Below are 21,463 nucleotides of genomic sequence, written 5' to 3'. Positions count from 1 at the left end.
TTCATAGCAGTCATGATAACGTAATTAGTGACTGGTTACTGAAATCTCTAATGCCTCAGCCCAGGACTGAAAGAAGGACATCAATATTACTTCTATTATAAAATGTGTGACAGAATGGCCTAGTATAGGATAATCATAAATCGCACGTTTATCCAATGGTAAGCTTGTAAGAATATGCCTACTTATGTTGCCACGAAAAAAATATGGAAAATCTAAATTTGTTTAATTTATAGACTAATTATTTGGTCAAAATTGTGATCGAGTTGGAAAGACTAGCTCCATGGAGCAGAATCCATCTTAAGGAACTGTAGTCACAAAATGGAGGTAGAAAACCACCATCTCTATATAACATGACGACTAATCACCATGCACGCAACAGCCACTGAACCTTATCCTGAGCTAAATTAATACAGTCCACATCCTAACATTCTATTTTTTAAAGATTCATTTTAACATTTTACTACCATACATGACAAGGTCTACCAACTCACCACTTAAAGATCTCAGACTAAAATTTTGAAGACATTAATTTCTGATGTGTCCCTCGTGGGCTACATGCCTGTCAATCTCATCCTCCTAGATTTCATCAATAATAGATAGGTTCCGATAACAAGGTAAGTACCACGTTTTCTTCTCGATGTACTAATGGAATCTGTCGGTGAAGGCCTCACATTGCTCCTTTCGATTGATTACAGTCATGCTTACAAAACACGAGTGCCAGATACATTTGCGTGTGTTTGATTTCGAATCGTTATATACAGGTTGATAGCAAAATGACGCAATCAGTTTCTAAAACATTTTACATTTGTCAAAAAATAAATTATATTGAAATCAGAAAACAAAAAAACAATGCTGTATTAAATTTTGGATTTTTTCACCGCGTTCAGTGATGCATGAATTCACTGTTTTCCTCATATCACATCGATAAGCTTATCGTTGCACAATAAGTTTTAAAATTAGCTGGTCTCTTTCAAATCCCTACTTTAACATTTTATATGACAACCAATAGTATGAAATTCATAAATGAATAAGTAATATTTTCTGTAAAAACATCATTCCGCTTCGTCATACACACCGCACAGGCGCACTCTTTAAAATTTTGTCCCCAAGTACATGTGAAGTTAACAGTTAATTGTCAGCTTTCAGCTGTGTCCTCGTGAACATTCTAGAAATAGGATCAACAGAAAGGAAGGGTACATTTAGGTCCTCCAAGTCCTGACACGTGACATCTGCTTTGCACCTTTTTCGGTATCAAACTCGCCCTCTCTCTCTCTCTCTCTGCCCCTGCTCTTATTGCGACCGTTGCGTCATGTTGCACAACCTGGTGAAAAACTGGAAGTCCACCCCTCTCTTATTACGATCGTAGACTGCGCAGAATGTTTTATCTCCCATGGAAGCACGCTGTGATCTATATAGGCATCTTTTTTTTAAATTTTGGTGCTCATGCCCCCTCTCCGCCTTTCAGCCCCTACTTTCAACCACCCCTGACTACTTACAACCCCTGAGAGTCTTACCTGACTTTGTTTCGCTAGGACAACTTACCGACACATAACCAGTAAATACTACGACAGAACATGACTTAGACCACGCAATTAGAGTTAAAATCGTAAGCAGAGTTTGAAAACAGAAGGTTACCAATTTATGCTGCTCGTAAGCTTATCTACTTTAACTGTCTAATACGATTATACGCCAATTTATCTTAAATCTGACGTCGAATTATTAACCAGTGAAAAGATATCGATCATGATCGAAGTTTGATGGATTCAGACAATGGTTGCGACGCACTGTGTAGAAATGTTTCTTTTACTTTTGGACTTTATTCATGACCTAGTGTGTTTAAAAAAATAACCAGAACATTTCAAAGGCTCGATTAGGGGACTCAACAAATTTTGATTTTGTTCTCCTGTCGTTTCACGACGGAAGTAGGACCAACTTCCGAAACGTTGTTGTTTTAATAACACTTCGACGATAGATAAAACAAAAATGAAAAGAAAAACACGACATCCGAATAGTTACGTATCACCATTAAACATAATCATTCGTGAGAACAGGATACGCTCAGCTAGGCAAAAATTTTCCATCTGTTATGTAACATGAAGATTTATTTACATGTATTATATAAAATCTGAACCTGATGGATCCTGAAAAAACTTTCATACCTTTCCGGATAAAATTTTATATGTATTTCTCACCTCTCCCATCTCATACCACTTGACTTAATCACATTGAGCTTTTGAACTTTGTCCAAAGTCTAAATTATATAATTACAATTTCTCGAAAGTTGTGTTTGCTTTCGTCATCAGGTAAAAGTCAGTGGAGGGTGAACTTAAAACCTATCTGATTAACTACTTAGTTTGTTAGCTGGCCTCAGATCTGGAGGTCACTTAGACGAATTTATACGACAAACGAGCAACTTAACATTATTTAACGCATTGTCATTAGAAACCTTCAAACGTCACCTGAATGGTATTTGGTGGCAGTCTTCTCGTTATACGCTATAATTTGATTTAGCCTACTTTTAGGATTACTTATTTCCTATGACACTAAGTGTCTTTTCAAAGTGTAAACAGTTTTTGTTTGTATGCAAGATTTTATATAAGTATCTATGAAATCTGTACACAAATTAGTAACTGTTGCTTCGAAATATAATTTAAAGTTGTCTACAGACAAGACCAAAACCATGGCATTCAAAGGACAAGATCCTATCAGATCCAAGATAGGAATAAATAACACGATCATACAACAAATTAACACATTTAACTATCTGGGATTTACAGTATCGTATGAAACAGAAAAAGATCTTCCAGCAAAATTATCTAAATATTATCATTAATCGAATTTTTAAACAGTCTTAAACCCCAACACAAATTAGATTGAAAATATATAAAACCTTGGGCATACTTACACTTCTTTACGGATACGAAAGCTGGATAATGAAACAACGCGACAAATCAAGAATTGCAACAGCAGAGATGAAATTTTTAAGAAAAACAGCCAAATACACACGGAGAGATCATGAAAGAAATGACGTCCTCCACAAAGAACTACAAACAGAGCCAATATTGGAAAAAATCCACAGATTCAGAAGGAACTGGATCCAATATGTACGAAGACTGGACAAGGACAGATTGCCACATCAAATTTGAAACATAAACCAATAGGAAAAAGGAACGAAGGAAGCCCTTTGAAAAGATTCCTGGATGACTGAGGCCCAACGGGTCACAAGGCTCAAAATCCTTGACAGGTAGATGATGATGATGATCTATGACAAGATAATTTTGATACCCACATTACAATATATGAAGTGAATGTATTAATAATAACATAAAATTGTTTGTGTGGCAAGGAACGACAATCTAAATCGATTCTCACGGTTGTTATGAATAGTTCACTGCTTCATTATCAAAAAATGGAAAGAAAGTTTAATGTATGTTGGGGCGTGGTCAAGGAGATCCTCATATGCGGGTACGTGGTCTATATGAATGCAAACTGAATGGGGTCTCGTCCCTTTGAATTTGGATATCAATAGGAAAAGGTACTTAAGCCACACTAACACATATGGTGGCTGACTAAAGCCTACTATACGTTGTGACTAATACCTCTCCAGTGTTTGCATATAGAAACATGGCCTATTAATCTGTAGCTTCTATTTGTTCCTTTTCAAATCACTTCTCGTGGTTCCGTAGGCAGAGCAAGTCAATATTTCTCAAATCATAGAGTGCTGCTCAGAGTAGCACAGGGTATCAAATAGCATTGATTTCAGTAGGCTCACAGTTAGCAGGTCTTCTGCCTGATTAAGACGTTTGCTATTTATGCAGACTATAGACCGTCATCCACTTTTCTGAACAGTGCTGGTAAAATATTAAATTATACTTCTTGAGTGACGATTTAGGATCTGATAAAGATCAACATGTGGATTTGACAAAGGCCTGCATACTTTATCATAAAATTTCTTGCAATATATAAGTTAGAAACCTGTAAGCCTACAATTAACAAGGACATGATGAGAAGCTGGTTTGTAGCCTAAATTAAATAGGGTATTTTTTAAACCAACTCAGAAACCATTCCCGAAAACACGGGGCAACAGATAGAATTCTAAAAAGCAAATAATAAATTGCTGTTACTATTTGTTCTTATTCGTAGATAATAGGCAAACTTAGGATGAAATCAAGATGGAAGCTACAAGGCTAACACACGATGCCCGTGATTATGGGCCTATAAATATATCGCTTCCGAACTTTTCATCTTTATCTATTCGACGGGCTAATTCTGCAAATCCGAGCAACGAGCTTAAAATATCGATTTGCAATTCAGGGTAATTTATTCAAAAAAATTGGACACAAGGTCTTTGGCCGATGTAACATTTCAGTCGACAGGATGGCCGTTTGAAGTCTGCAACTATTTTTTACTAGCGAACAACATAATTAACCGACAGTCTGTTCATGATACATACGACTTCATTTCTTTTCTGCATTATGCTGTTGTTAACTGATAATTGAATTAATTTTCCGTCAGCTGTTTGTTGAGCCCTTTTACATACAAACGAGCCAGTATCCAGAACAGTCACAAAACAGTTCCTCATTCCCCACATACGGTAAGGCCCACACCTGTTCATATTCCCCCCCATTCAACTGTACATAAAACATGAGCCCTCCCCTAGAACGGCAGTGCGGCACCCTACTGGGCAACAACCGAACTTATCCATATCGGATTGGCTCCTAAACTTTCCAAGTCCTTGCTTGTGATTGGCTGTCGAGCACGTGCTGGTGTGGGTTGCACCTGATGTAGCATGCAGCAGCTGCTAGAAGTGGCGGGAGTGAGCGAGTGTACTTGGAGAGTCTCCATCAGCTACTGCTCTCAGACAGAACTTGGAAGCAGAGCGAGACAGACGTGGGAGTATCAGCTCCTCGCTTTACGACCGTTGAATGTGTCAGTGTTGGAACGTCGGCTTAATCAATGTAGCGAAGACATAACAGTTAATTTTAATGACAAAAGAACATAGTGGCTACCGAGAACTGTAAGTGGACCGAAATACGAATTTGAGGTGGAAGAACTTTGGATATACCGTATCCCTCCTGTGTTTGTGTGTGAGTGAAACTGTGATAATGCCACGATCTTTTCTGATTAAGAAGAATAATTATAGCAACTGCCCTCTGAAAAAAAGGCCTGTACCACTCTACAAGGAACCACAAGATGAGGAAGACAAAGGTAAGCGAAACATATGGCGACGCTTGCTACTGGCACGGAAGATAACACATTAAATATATGTCATGAAATCTGAAGTTCTGGAATGTAACGTGTTTTTTTTATTTAAATCAATGAAATTGTTAGAAATATGGCTTATCGATTTTTTCATTGTTGTTATCAAACAAATAATAAACCGTTGGATGACGCTCTATTGTTGCGTATTTCGAATTTTACAGTTATTTCTTCTCTGTTCACTGTGTTATTATCGTTCGGAAAACAACGCTGATTATGCTCATTGTTAGGTTACGACATTTACAAATTTAAATTTTCTTAGAATAGGCCTAATTTGAAAATGACGTTTTTATCTTTCTTTGGATAGCAACCAACTGGTGGAACATTTAATTACCTTCAGTTATTTCACAGACAGAACTAAACTGTTGGTCTTGAAGACACTTGTTCTTTCAATTTAATATTTCTCCCTACGGGTATAAGAACGCGAAAATATGACACCGATGACTAGACCAACGTCGACACGAGGAACTGATTCGGACCGTAAAATAAACGAAGAAATTAATTACGACAACTAAATTTTCACGAATAGAGTTTATAGAATGACGTCAAAGATATTAGAAAGAACAGGCTGGCAAGATGAGCTCAGATAGGATAGAAAAATAAATATATTCTCAGCCAAAAAGGAAAGAAGATTTGGGAGCGTTCGGAAAGGTTTAAATGTCTGGTGTTTCATACTGATTTGTCCGTAAGAGGTGATTATCTTCGTAATATTCTGGAGGCTAGGGAGGTTAATAGAGACTCTACTGGAAACTAAATGTTGTTAAAATCGTTCCTGGCAGGTAGCCATTATTCACAGACGAAGAACGTGTATGCTGTTTTGCGTCATAACAATTAACTCTAATTTAGCACGCTGTTAACTTCATGATGGGCGTATTAAATATAAATGTACAATTAACACGAACTGTTACAAGATTCTAAACTAGCAATAAAAGATCTTAATAGATTAAAACATGGTTTAATGTAAGCCGGTGTAGACTAACAGGTTTTCCAGAGATTTCTTCTTAAACTGTTTCGTTGCATTATCAGTTTAAAAAAATTGAAATGGAACAGTTGTATTTAATACGTAGTCTGGGCCTGTATAAAAATGTTAGTATTTTATGTAAAACCAGCTTTAAAAGTATTAATACATTCAAATTTGTTACTTTGAACTTTCATGAGTCACATATGGTGACTGTAAAACCTTGCTTAGGATCGCTACTGTAAACTTTCACCATCTAAATCACGATCGAGTGGATGGAAACGATTTATTTGGCATACATTTTAGTACAATACAGCTTCGTCCACCTGCTGTTTGTGTGTTTTTAATGTTGTGACATAGGGACTGGTGTTATTATGTAATATATTGTAGGATTTACTAACAGTATACTGATTGTAATCATGCTGAGTCCATTTTTCAATTACCTTACGCTTTGAACTAAAATGAAAGCAGATACATGTGAAAATTGAACATTGTTAATATAAAATTATGCGATGTGAATTATGAGATTGGTAACCCATAATTTCCTTAAAATATCTCAAGGATTATGCAAAATCACGACTCGCTCAAACGTTTTATCAGAAAATAAACAAAAATTGGTGTCTTGTAAGTACTCAAAATTTGACACTGCATTCCGACAATAATGAAAGCGAGTATTAAGTAATGTAATTTTAAGTTTCAGTAATTATATATAACGACATTAAAATTTTGTAACAGTCAAAATGGAAAGTCCGTTGGAACAGTTCTGAACGGCAAATAGGTTATATCCCATGCACTCCTTGTAGCGCGCAATGTAAAAGAATGTCAAGGTCACGAGGTACCTCTCGATGGTGTGGCTTTTAGGTTATAACAGTACGAGATGTTTAGATTTTTTGCTTTCGTATTTTGTAGATCATTTAAAACCAAGTGGTAACTGTATGCACCGCCTGCTTTCACAATCATTCAGAAATTTGTATTTATGTGTTTCATGTGATTCTTACTGTAAACAGGGATTATTTTTAAAAAAAAACAGCAAAAACAAATTAATTTGGTCTTTATAATAGAAAGTGGTACATTACCCTTGAAGTACGGATTAGATTATTAGAAGTTATTCGGCTCCAAAGGGTTCTTAATTAAAGTCTTACTTATTTGATTTTTCCATCAGATGTTGTTTAACTCTATAAGTATGATTGCTGTATAATCTGGCGGTAATGTAAATCAAAACAAATTATAAGGTAGAACACTTTTGTATTAAAGGTCCTTGAAGCGGGAATTTAATTGGGTTTAATGTCAATAGTTTAGGAGTTACACTGCTTTATAAAATAGAAGTTGCAGGGCCTATCAATTATTTCGATTGTTTTCTATGATTGATGGCTGATTTGTGGAAAGTGGAGGTTTGCAGATTGTAAATTATGTATTATATAAGACTATATGGGAAGAAGAAATTGTTGTCTTTATGTAATACGGCGTCTAAGTGAATTGTTATATGCCTACATCAAAATTGAATACCTTCATAGTATGTTCGTGTCATGTATTCTGCGGACTACACCCACTACGTGACGGTATTCTGAGAGTAGAGCGGAGGTCAGGCCAACCCTGGACGGAACTAGAACGAAATTGTCAATGCAGCAAACTCATCGGATGCGATTACATATGAACATTTTCAGTTATGTATTCAACCTTTTTGGAGGCGTTGCACTAATTGTGAAAGTTTCTATACTAGACCCTATTACGACTGACGGTTTTATTTAAAAATCGCTAAAAATTAATAGACCTAAGTGGTAAATAACAAGAAAGAACAGGAGGGAAATTTGTTGTGTATCTACAACTTCTTTCACTAAGTACACTGGTCTAAGTAGTTCAACGTAAATTTCTAATAGCGCATTGATATCTCTCAACGAGCCACAGCAGAGCTGGTAACAGGAAGCAGCAAATCCGCTCTCATTTTCTATCGCATTTTAAGGCATTACGTCATATCAATCTGTTTATAAACATCCAAATCAGTACGATATCTAAGCTTGATATCTTGAAATTAATTTTATTTAATGAGATTAATTCTTATAATATGAGTAAATAAATAAAAACCAGGCCAGGAGTAAACACATAAAAGTGAGGGCAGTTCGCAATTTACTTATTCTTGGTTTATTTAACGACGTTATCGGTAGTTGAAGATGTATTGCGAAAGATTATTGTTGTACTGAACGGTAAATTGGAAAGGATATTGAAGAAAGCGGTTGCGGCCCAGTTTAAGGAGAGACTGAGGAAAGCCGCGAAATATCCCAGCCAGAATAGCCGGTATCTAATCGAGATTTCAAACGAGGACTTCATGAAGCAGGAGTGCTAAACAGTTGTGCACGATGTTCTATGCTGTGTACCGCACCGAGGCCCGAAATGTGACCAACTATGGGAAACGTGAAATACGTCTTAAGTTTATTATTCTGCGGAATTGGAAGTAATTATTATCGGCCCGAACATTTTTCCTTGGTAAATAAATTTAGATTCGTGATGGTGTTCGCTCCCGTCCTCAAATCGCGCAATTAAAAACAAATGAGACAGTGTTGACATCTATGAAAGTGAAAGGGAGGCTTGTTAAGAACGTTAATCGGAAAATCAGAATCGAGGGGACCACTTAGGGACCAGATTTAACCGACTATAAGTATCTCTCGGAATACGATAATTAACCTTCGAGTGCCATATAAACGGGGGAAATTCTTAACCAACAAAGATAATTATCGGCTTCTGAATAAGTATTGGTTGGCTTGTTTATTAGAGATTTAACAGTGCAATTTCTTTCCCGTGTTGCAGATGTGGCCGACGATAACTCGGAGCCCGAGAATCTGAGCACGAAGCCGGAAGATTTGAGCCTGACGGCCAGTCAGCACCACTACCCTCACAAGGCCATTACCCCGCCCCCCGGGGTAGCGCTCATTACGACCAAAAGGAACCCTCTCTCCGAGCGACCCGATACAGTGACGTCAGCTGCTACGTCACTGAATCACGGGGCAATCACATCACCACATCACCACCCGCACTACTTGGGTAAAGCGTCAGGTGGACCCCTGGAGCCACTGAATCTCAACACGCCGGTTGAATCCCATCACCACCACTACGCCTCGTCGCCAACGTCATGGCACCGAGGTGTCGTCCCACACTTCCCACCGCCATACCTGACATTCAATTACCCATACCCCCCGCCCGCCGAGATGTACAGCAGTCACCACCAGTACACGCCTTCAGTGTACCCAGTATCACCGGCCCGCAGCAGTCCTCTGATGGGACACACACACCCTCATCACCACCAAGAGCAGCAGCTGTCGCCGTACGCGCCACGGGACTCCACCAACTCGCCACCCCACCACATGTTCACGTCCGCAACTTTGAGACCACCACTTTCCGCCGTGGCGTCTCTCCCCCATCGACAGCACCAGGCGGCGTCCGAGCTACCCAAACTGTACATGCCTTATCAAGCAGCGGACCACTGCGGCCTCTCACCAACATCCTCAGTCGCATCCTCTTCTTCAAATACTGCATTCCAATCCCTGTCGCCACCGCCTGCCACCCCGGAGGACCTGTCGTCACCCGGGAGTGTCAGCAGCGGTAGTAGCAGTACCGGAAGCACCGGTAGCGGCAAGAAGAGGAAGGAGGGAACAGTTCCGCGATATCAGTGTCCCGACTGCTCCAAATCATACTCGACATACTCAGGGCTCTCCAAACACCAGCAGTTCCATTGCGCAGCGACAGCCGGCTCGGAAACCAAGAAGTCATTCAGCTGCAAGTATTGCGAGAAGGTTTACGTGTCTCTTGGCGCGCTAAAGATGCACATTCGCACGCACACGCTACCCTGCAAGTGTAAGCTGTGTGGCAAGGCGTTCTCGCGGCCCTGGTTACTCCAGGGTCATATCCGCACTCACACGGGCGAGAAGCCCTTCTCTTGCCCGCACTGCAACCGCGCGTTCGCCGATCGCTCTAACCTGAGGGCGCATCTGCAGACGCACTCAGACATCAAGAAGTATTCCTGCAGTACCTGCAGCAAGACCTTCTCCCGAATGTCGCTGCTCACCAAACACATGGATGGTGGTTGCCCTGGTACGAACACAACCGCCGTTGGCGTCTCCCAGTCGACGCTCAGCCCTAGCGCTCAACGAGACGGTAGCAGTGGCGATGAAGCCAAACCCTCCTCTCCTGCTTTCTTTGTAAAACATTTTGCTTCTTTTCTGTAATGTGTATTTGTTGAAGCTTCTGGTTCGTGAGCCAAGTGGTTATTCATGAAGGAACTAGTCCTTATTCTCTACAGACCTTGATGACGTCATCTTCTGGATATTGGCGTGCCTTATAATTGATGGTGACGCCCCTATAGGCAGAACCTGTACAAATTGGCTGCCATCAACTCGCATTACACCACATATCAGTATTGAAAATCTGAAATAAGTTATATGTTATAAACATGCCGGTTTTAAATATTAAAATTTTGTTATTTATAATGAACAAGTGCCTATAATTTCAGAGCTAAGGAAGGGCGGGTTGCATGTGAGGATTGTCTTTCCTGTTATGTCCCACATGATAGACAATGGGAGAATGATGTTAATGCTGATGGAACATTGTTCGTACCAATCAAGATTAATAGTCTGTAAGACGACAGTGGATGGGTGGGCTTGGGCGATGACAGTCACGTGTATAGGAAGTATGTAGAGGGAACCACTCAATGTCAAGTGCCTTTCTGATTAGGTTCGTCTTGTAGCCTAACAAAAACCTTAAAAAAAGACTGATAATAATTGTATACTTCTGTACAACAAGAAGTAGATTTAAACAAAAGACAAAAACTTCCTCATGCGTTCATATGTCCGTTGTTAAAGTACAAAATAATCTTAAAGGGGCCTAATTCATACTTGAAATAATTCTTATTTTTGTAATTATCACTTTTGTAACCCTGAGAGTGTTTCTGAGCAAATGAGAGAACCGTGTAGGATTAAGTCGACTTGTTCTCAAATAAAGTGATTATGTAATCTATTTTATGTATTATTATAGAATATAACACAGAGTGGTTGCAGCACCGAAGTGCCAAATTGCACCTATTTTGCTGTATGACTTTTTGTATCCTATAACTTTATTTCCTGTACAACTCTTCTTTTTTATATAAAACAATAAAAATCCTATTTTATGATATGCAAAGGTGTTGGCTAACTGGCCATACAGATTTGCCATTTTGGAAGCTAGTCACAAAGGGGCAAAGAACCCCAAGTACTTTACTGGAAGCTCGTTTAAAAGTAGTAATTTACTTTCAAAGAAATCGAGCAAGGTTTTTTGTGTGTTTATGTATGTACAGTGCCTTAGTGTTTTTGTATTTTTCCAGTGAAATTATATTATTATAAATACAGACGTTTTATACAATTATAATGTGTGTTGTGTTCAATATCACTTAGCATACTTCCCACATTATTTCATTTTTATAATCTAGAAGAAAGACAGTGACAGGTTCTTCCTCGCTTAATTATGGACAAATTCAATGGGCCTTTTCGATTAGTTTCCAGTATTAGTCTATATTCATAGGACTACAATCGGCCACGACTGACGTGATTATGATAGAATTGCCTTTTCCATCAAATTAAAACATAATATTCCGTTACTTTTGTTTTATAAATGAATTGAATTGAATAAATCTATATAATTGTTACGTTTCTGTACTAATATTCTTACTTATTTTCAAGTTTAAAATTCATTTAACTTAGACATTTAATTTTAGCCCAATTTTCTTTAGAGAAAATTAGATAATATAATAATGTACATACTGATTCAATGTCGTACGTGTTTAACATGGCCTAAATTATAATTACGAAACAATTTGCCTTTAATGTTCATTCTGCTAAATTAGTAACCGTAAAATTGCCTAATTTATTGGCGAGTCGTTATTTCAAAATCAGGAATCATGTAATCTGTAAGCTTACTTTATTTCAAATAATGATAAAGCGATCAAGTGATATTTGCGGGCGACGAAGCAAACACGGGAAAGGTACAATGTGTAGGTCCTTCAACATTTTCACTCCAGTGTTTGGTGTAAATTATTATTTTAAAATGGTCCCTTCAGTACGGAATCGCTGTAAGGTTAAATAATCTTGACTTACGGAAAACTTCTCTTGTTCCAAGCTAATAACATAGCACAAAGTCAAAGTCTGCTTCCTTTCTAATCCTTATATAGCTTAGGCAAAACAATCTTCAAACAATACATATAATTCATAATGGAACCTTAGGCTATATTCATAAGTCACATTTTTTGTAGAATGAGACAATTTATGAAGTTCTGTTTGAACTTCATATAAATTTAACGTAATATTCTACGGAATTAAACAAACATTAAATTCATTCAACAAATCTTGGTATTGATCTGCATAAGAAATTTAATATAAATCAGTCCATCTGTCGGTATGAAACATGAGGATGGATGAGACATAATCTGTGTCATGAGTGCATGTCGTGAAATTTAAAAAAAAGCATAAGTATATTTAAAATACTACAGTACCACATAATTAATCAGAACTTATTCAATATTTATGCCTTTCCTATTTACTCGTAGTAAATATTGAAACTCTAATAGTTTTATTACTTCAAGACCGAGGACTTGAATTGATATGAAGGGTAGTTTGCAGAATAATGTCGCCTGCTGTAGTCGTGGCGCAATGTGTTTCGCGTCTGTTAGCACACCCTTACACCCATCAGTGATACGAGAGAGGGTTCTATGACAATCAATATACAAAAGGAACAATTAGGAGCGGCCGTGGGCATTATTCACGCAACTGAAAGCGAACAACTGATTCAGACAACAAATATGCTGTCGTTAAACTGTGAAAACAATTGTACCGTCAATGCTTGTGAAAAGTCGGGAAGAAATGTCGCGGATAATAAAACCAACAGCAATAAAATTGACAGTTTATAGGGATAACTGTTTAAAGATGGAATACTTCAAATCTATTTGGTATCATGTTACCTTGATGACGGAGGAAGCAAACACATCTGAAACGTCGGTAAAATTCTAACAGACTACAAGGCACAACATCCCAAAAGCCAGCCACGTGCATGTCATCGCGTAAAGAATAATGAAGACACTTTTGAAAGTAAACTCGAGGATTTTTGTGGAAGTTTTAAGAAAAACGTTAAATTTCCATAGGATACGGCGGTGAACAAGGCGACATGACTCGCGCACAACATGAAATTACGTACCTAACAAGTTGGGCTTCGATTTCTGTCGACGTCTTACACACACTGGCTATTAGCATTTGATGAGACCCCATTTGCACCCATAGACGAATATTTACATACTCGTACAATGAAAATCACTATTCACAGCAGGTACATTCTGCATACAAAATAAGTAAACTTCTGTTATTCAATGTAAGGTACAGATAAATATTGAGACATACGCCACAACCCCATCCAAACAGTATTTACATTCAACAGCATATTAAAACTTCCATGTACATAAAATTAGATGCAATGTTCATTGCAAGCAATTTATGTCCTGCCGTACCTCCACGTTATAAAGTATAGATGTGAAGATGGATATCATCTCCCTGTTATAATGACTATGCAGCAGCCAGCAAGGGGTCTTGTTTAATTTCCAAACAGTAACTTCGTGCTGCCTTGTCGTCTCACCAGGGGTATCAATCCTAAACATTCAAATTTCAATCTGAAGTAAATGTCTTGAATTGAAAACAACTTTGATAATAATCGTGACTCATAAGAATATTTCGTAGTAATTAGATTAATCTGTCTAAGAAATGGATTATGTGACGTATCTTATGAAGACAGTACTGAACATTTTCCATCGTTTAATAAATAAAATCCCTTCTCCTGAATTAGGGATTAGCTCTATTGATTAAGCCCAACTGAGTACGTCTACCTGAAGACGGAGATAGAATCCCATCTCCGAAACGTGGTGGATTTTGTGATTTTATTTATTATACGATGGAAAATATCCAAAAGAAAACTCATTACTTCAACAACGCACCATCGTCAATAACTTTTAGAATTCAGTATTGAACCCTCGGTTTACAGGAAAGACGGACATATTTTTAACAGCTTAGTGACTATCAGCTTCTAAAAACGTAATCCGCTCCATGGGGTTAATGTATGAACAAACCCACAGAGGGGCCTAACACACTAAGCAGAGTATAAAGGTGAAGCAGAAATTTAGCTGACAATTTCTGAACACTGGTAGAGCAGATTTTTTATTCAGTATTATCAAAAAGTTTATCTACTCAATCTTTGACTGTAAAGCAAGACACTGAATACATAATGGCAGCTCATAAGCTATATAGCGCATTGTTTAACAGAATAGAAACGCTTTTAAAATAATTATCGCTTCAAAGTGGTTCTCACATCGGTGCAAATATCGATACTGGTCTTCACAGAAGTAACGCCATGTGGATTTATAGGTAGATATCAATGCTCCAAAGAAATGAACTGACTGCCTCTATCTTCGGGCACCAACTCTTCAGTTCCCAGCAGACAGAGTAAGGATAACGATTTCTGTCAACAAAATTCCTTCTTTTCTTCGGGGTCGCGTGGCCGAGTTAGTTCTTAGGTTAACGATGTTAAATGACGAAGTAAAAGAATAAGTGGATCGGTATGTATGGCACGGGTAAATTAATTTTACATACAGATGATCGCCCACTCCGCATTCTATCACTAACATTACGGGTTCAACTCCCGTTCAGGTTATGGATGTAGAGGAGACCAGGGCAGAATGGGGAACTTAATCTTTGGAGGCATGTGGAAGGGATAATGTTAAAGACAGACACATGGAGGAAACGTGTGGATATACTGTTTATTTGAGATTTATAATGATTTATTAGTTTAGTTCTAAGAGTTACAGTTTTTTAAATATTAATTTCTATACAAAAATGTAACTTGCCCCATTTTGCCCCGTGCCCGGTGAAGACGGGGTACGGTTGATATATGTTTGAAAAAGTTGTAAGAAGACACAGATTATCTAATGAATATGACGTAGGATATAAAAAGTGATTTAGTGTACAATGTAAAATATTCGAAACTTTATACATTTGAAATCTACTTATGCCTAATACAGACGGCACACATGTGCACCTCTTCATCGTCGTCACTATTAACACCTGCACATGAATTATGGGCCCATTTCAAGCAAGACGAATACCGGATCCATTTTTCAATAGACTGCGAATGGACATCGCCACAATACAGGCACTCGTCATCTTGATCCTCTTCTCCGGGTACCCCGTTTTACTCAACCCAATTCTGCCCCGAGTATACTCTTTCAAATTAGGATTGTCCCACCAAAAATGACATCATGAAAATAAATACAAATATTGTGTTTAAGACTTTCAAGAAAACGCCTTGTAACATGCATCATTCAACAAAGTGGATATGAATAATGAATAGGTTTTACCTTCACTAGAAGTTGAGAAAAAATTGTAAAATGTAGGAGCAAAATCCAGCATGGGTGATCATTTCAGAAACTGTAACCACAAAATGGCGCTGACTGACGTGACATAACACTGTGCTGTATGCTAATGGTATTTCACCCGGTCCCGATAGATCGCAACGCATTGCAGACGAAATAAAGCCGATACCCTGTTCTGCCCCGTCGCCACGTTCTACCCTGGTCTCCCTTACATGTTTTGTAAGAGAAGTTCGATTCTAAGTATTAATATATTTAAAAATTGATATAATTACGTCATTTTGATCATTAATGGTAGTTAATTTATGCTAGTTTAATTACAACTTCAAATATAATTATTTGAGATATGTACACGAACAAAACTTAGACACTTGTTTATTTCGTCATGAATTTACGGTATCATTAGTGGTCATCTACGATATTTACAGCCTAAATTGCATATAAAATGAGTTAATAAAATTGTTATAAAATAAAATATATGGGTTTAAAATTATTTCAGATGATGCTCAATCACACTATGTAAAAGTGGCTTATTCTCTAATAGCAGCGAAATTACGTGCTATGTTTTAAATGTGATAGTACACTTCCTTCTGACACTTGCGTAAATTGATTGAAAATTTAAACAAGAGAGATGTATAGAAATGTAAATCTAAAATGGTTCTTAGGACTGTAGATTATGTGAAAATGAGGCAGACTTGGTTGATTTGGGATAGTGTCACGGGGTATTACATTATAGTCAATGTGGTGAAACATGTTAGATCAGCAGGTAGTTCTTTGATTAGGTCTATTCGAATTCCTGTCAACTGCTCTGTTCTGCTTCTGTTACCAACGAATTAGTTACATTAGTTATGTATTTCTCAATTTTTATGAGTTTTTACACTTCGTCAATTATTTCGCTGCATACAAATCAAATATTATTATAAACTTACACGTAGACCTATAATTAATCATACACGAATTCCCAGATCGTGTTCATATTACAGATTTCGATTTTGCAGACTGATACATTAATCCATATTAAGATTTATAATGGTTAATCCTATTTGTTTGTTATTATTACGTAATTTTTGTATTAGTCAAAAGCGTTAGAATTTATATGCAAATTGATACATTAGCAAAATATTAGGAACGATTAATATAAATATGATGACAATTACAAATGGGATATTCAGATTAAAAAGGTTATTGTTATAAAGCACAACATAAAACAGTATTAAGTAAATATAACTCTATGCTAGCAACAACAATTCAATTAAAAAGAAAATCAGGCAGATGAGGTTACAAAACACTGTTACTTTCAGACATTGTAAACGTCTGTTAAATTAGCACAGGTGTATGTTAATTTAAAACGTGGTCGCAGACTGGTTGATAAGTACGTTGGCTATAGGCCTACTTAGTCAGTTACTTAGAAATGGCAGTTATGGTAACTTAGAAGACAACCATCTTAAATCCCTGTTTACACTGAACCCCATAAACAGAAATCTCACAGTTACTTATTGTTAAAGCAGGTAGTAAATTTACGTCTCCCACTGGGTTTTAAATAGATAACAATAAAAGATTATGGGTTTCATGAAATTCTCAGAATAAACAGCGATCGTTTTCCTAGACAGAATGAACCATTGAGCTCTTTAATCGAAAAGTGTTGCGTTTTCTTTGTGGTAGAAACTGAATGTTTCTTTTAGATGAACTTTGGCTTCAAAAGCTTAAAGTTTTTGAGCCCGATTAAACTTTGATATATAGTTATGCTATATAAAATAAAGCACGATAACATTATAAATGTAGATCTTGAATTGATTTATGGTACAGCTGTATTGTCCCTAAATTGGAGACATAACCGTGTATCTGACGTGGGAGACTTAACGAAGAAACCAAGATAGTCGCTCAGCACTAACGCGTCTGATTTGCATTCTGGACGTACCCAATTCCAAAACTTATCGGAGGACTCGCATGCATTATCGCTTCTTTCGAAGCGGAATGAAATATCGTAATTCAGCTGTTCCTCATTTTACTTCTTATTCGGGATAAACCGGGTTCGATAATAGGTCCTATGATCGGAAACCCTGACACAATTTTTGTGGTGTTTTTGTCTTCTCATGCAAAACCTCGGATAATATTATGAAGACATTGAGGTCTATAAACAAATGCCACATTATTTATTCGACATTCAAAACTGTGGCACTAAGGCGGACATCATATTAGAATGTTTGTTCTAAATTAGGGCTCAGCCTGGCAAAGGACCTCTTGAGGTTAATTTATTTGAACACATAACGACGGATTATGGCCACTGTTAATATTTCTTCCATTGTTAACCCGGTTAACACTTTGGAAAACTGAAAATACATAGTACACTGGAACACAGAATAACCGATCAGGTAAAATGCATCGTTAGGTGGTTCCAATCAGCCTATCACAGAAGATGTTAGCCATGTCGTTCAGGCTTACATGCCCGTCTGAATAGTCGCGGTTAGAAGGGACATGATATAGTATAGGCTTGAGGGGAGGAGGGACTCAGCCTTTAAAGTAAACATGTTAGCCAAACTTCGACTGCTAACACACTACTTGCTTGCGTGCTGATGTTTCACCACATTTGTCGCGATTTTAATTGCGTAACCTTTGTCGCGCGCGTGTGCCATGTTGTGACTTATTATTATGCATCATGGAAGATTAAATGTGGCGTATGTTCTGTACTCGTCCAAGGAGTCCTACCGAATGTTTATAGATGAAGCCAACGAAAAGTTGGGACCCGCAGTGCTCAGGCACTTGAAGAACAGGTCGTTCCCAGTATCCCAATATCCAGTATGTTCTGTAATCAACTACCACAATTTTCATGACCCCCCGACCAGCCAAGGGATTTAGTTAACACTTCTGAATCACTGGCCACCAATGACTGTCTAAGATTTGTGGCATGGACAGCTTCATTCTAACTTTGACCGGGACGTTATTTCTGCAAGCCAGGTGAACATGGTGGCTAATCACGAAAAAAGTGGCGGTCAAGAAGTGAGAGTCCCTGCTTTCTATTCCATACGCCATGGGTTCAAGTCTTATTTCACAGACTGAATATACTGACTGAGGTTTTCGTGCTTTTCATCAGTCTCTCCAGGCAATTACTCACATGCTAGGGGTACCTAAAATTAAGCTACGAGTCTGTACTTATAATTTCGAATTCATTAAATATTAATTCCCTTATCGTTCGACGCTATAGGCGAACAGTTTTGATTTACGGAAAGCGTCGTTAAATAAATCATAAATGAATTATTTGCGTAGTATTATTGCAGTTACGTTGTTATTTGCAGTGTTATTGCAACACAAGCTACTCATTTATGAATGACATAAATATCTTTAGATAATTAAACTGCCCACCCTTTAACCACTCCGGCATGGAACCTGTTGCTACTAAAAGGATTTAAGAAATGTAATAATTGTACTGAAACATAATCTTCTTTGTAGATAAACCAGTGATGGTGCTACGACAGAGGAGGAAGGGGAAAGTGAGAGAGTTAAAATATGAACTCCAAGTATTTGTCTTAGGCCATCAATAAGCGTGATTTTAATTTATTGCAAATACAAATCTGTTTGTGGAGTTAATGAACAATATAAATATAACATTGTATAAAGGCATGATATCTGTTGTCGGTAAAGTAATTTAAATTAAAGGAACTGTTATAAATTATCTTTTATTATATTTAATTAAGTGAGCCTATACGTAATAAAGAAACTTGATTCATATTAAATTCATGAAGCTTACAGAAATTACCATCATATGCCTTGTACCTGTTCTGGGAATTGTAGAGCTACAGAACAAATTTTGTCGGTGGACTACGTATGGGAGGGTCTCTTGATAGATATAACATAAAATTATAACACGATTTCTCACAGTTAAAGCAATGTCGTTGTTTAATTATTCGCTAGATCATGTTTTACAAAGTTTCTAAATGTATTGAAAACTTAATATTGCACAGGCCTACAAATAATACTCACTCCTGGCTGCTCTTCAAATACTTGCCTATATTTTTTTTTGCAGCAGTTGGTCTAACAACCTACAATATTCCCCTATGAATTACTGATCTACATTATTAAAAATGGTATTATCCTCGATTAATCTTTACGCTTGTAATATTAGTTAATCCACTGATACTATTTGGTATAATGTTCAGGTTTACAATGCTTGAGTTCATATAAAATGCCGAAGGACACGAAGAAGCCCATTTTCCACCTGGCATCTTTCCTCCATTCCTTCACATTTCCGTAAATATTTTCTCCCAAAACAAATCTCAATGTGATTACCCATGAGCTGCATTTTACGAAATGATTCACATTCTATACATTGAAGAACGTAAGACTAATTCCCGACATTTTATCTTGATACAGGCTTAAATTAACTGTAAAGTAAACGTAAAGTTATAACTGTGCTTACTTAAGGGAAACGCCAAGAAGACGAAGGCTAAGAAGAAGACAAAAGGAGAAGACCAAAACATCGGAAATGAGATCTGTGAGATCCGTGTCGGGAGTTTCACTAAGAGATAAAACGAGAAGTGAAAATGCAAGAAAACGTCTGAACATAGAACGAATGGTATAAGAAATACGAGAATACAAAAGGAAATCGCATAATCGTGTAGAGAGGATGCCTGGTGACCTGCCATGGCAAACATCCTACTGGAAGACGGGACATTGGGCGTTCCAGAAGGAGATGGAGATAATTCCTTCAGACTCGAAACGAGTCAACGGACTCAATTCTTGAATGGAAAGAAGAAGAAGTCATGAAGACGTATGGGGATGTGGAGAAACAGCTCCATGCCCCTTAACCTGGACACTAGACGGAGAGAAATGGCCAGATTTTTGTCCTGGCACTCTTAAATCCAGAGAAAGAAATCTCCAGATCCGGCACGAACGCGGTGGAAAATATAAAAATGTCTCCCTACCGGGAATGGATTCCTGGTTGTCCCACCAGTAACCAGGTCATTTTCTGACTTTTAAAAAATCACGTCGTCGTATATGAACAAGAGTGCGTAGGCTTGTGTAGGTATACAGACGTCCGGATTTATCCAAAAACACCAAGTATGCAGAAAAGTATTCTAAATACATTTAATTCTATAAGTTACAGATATATTGTATATTGTAGAAGCCCTGCGTTACTCCATTTTTAAATACAGCCATCTACACTCATCTGGATGACACCTTGCCAGGTTTAAGGACCTTTACAGAAGCTTGAAGACTATAACTTCTACCATGTGCAGCCCTAACTCAAAGGAGATTCAAACAGCAGATAAAGCACTTGTTATAAGCGCGCACAATGTATAAACAACAGCACAAGGAAAGGTTAATTCGATTCGTGCAGGCAGAGGTGGTTAGCAATAATCGGCAGTCGCCCGCCCGCGTGATGTCGGGCCGACAGAGGTTAGTATCCTGACAACAGGTGATGTCCATCTGTTGCGCAGAGGATCAGGTGGGCGGAGGGGGGGGGGGCTGCTCCGAGTGGACCTACAGCCTGCAGCATAAGAAAGCACTAACTAACAAAGAATTTATAAGCGTCTGTAACAAGAAATGTTATAAATTAACTCACGATGAGCGGGTCATGTCCATTCATCTGTTTGCGTGTTTTATATACTATATAAAAATTTGTGATTCCCCGTTGTCGTCAACCAATTTGTCGTTAAAGAATGACGTCATCAACAATGTCAACTATAAACTAACTCGGCATTGTTGTGGAACACAACAATGCCGAGTTTAGTGCCTTACTTAAGATTTTAAAACGCAACCAACCCCCCCGAAGGAGGGGTTGGTCAAGTGTTTTAACCCTCCATTCGGGGGGGGGTTTAGTTTAG

At 37.8% G+C, this 21,463-nt stretch overlaps 1 protein-coding gene and 1 long non-coding RNA gene across 2 annotated transcripts in view; one reads left to right on the top strand and one right to left on the bottom strand.

Moving 5' to 3' along the window:
* The window catches only part of LOC147875058 (uncharacterized), a 256,461-nt gene that overhangs the window by 114,615 nt on the left and 120,383 nt on the right, over positions 1-21,463 (bottom strand). The window lies entirely within an intron of this gene.
* Positions 4,811-11,608, top strand: LOC110833792 (protein escargot). The gene is made up of 2 exons (XM_022072280.2): positions 4,811-5,208; positions 9,020-11,608. The coding sequence occupies exons 1-2, from the start codon at positions 5,106-5,108 to the stop codon at positions 10,432-10,434; spliced, it is 1,518 nt and encodes a 505-aa protein (XP_021927972.1). The 5' UTR covers positions 4,811-5,105; the 3' UTR covers positions 10,435-11,608.

The sequence above is a fragment of the Zootermopsis nevadensis genome, unplaced genomic scaffold, assembly GCF_977971745.1.
Source record: "Zootermopsis nevadensis isolate Lab colony 2312 unplaced genomic scaffold, Znev_1.0 Znev_ptg000002l, whole genome shotgun sequence".
NCBI lineage: Eukaryota > Metazoa > Arthropoda > Insecta > Blattodea > Termopsidae > Zootermopsis > Zootermopsis nevadensis.
The sequence above is the reverse complement of the archived record's forward strand: the minus strand, read 5'-3'. Positions and strand labels throughout refer to the sequence as shown.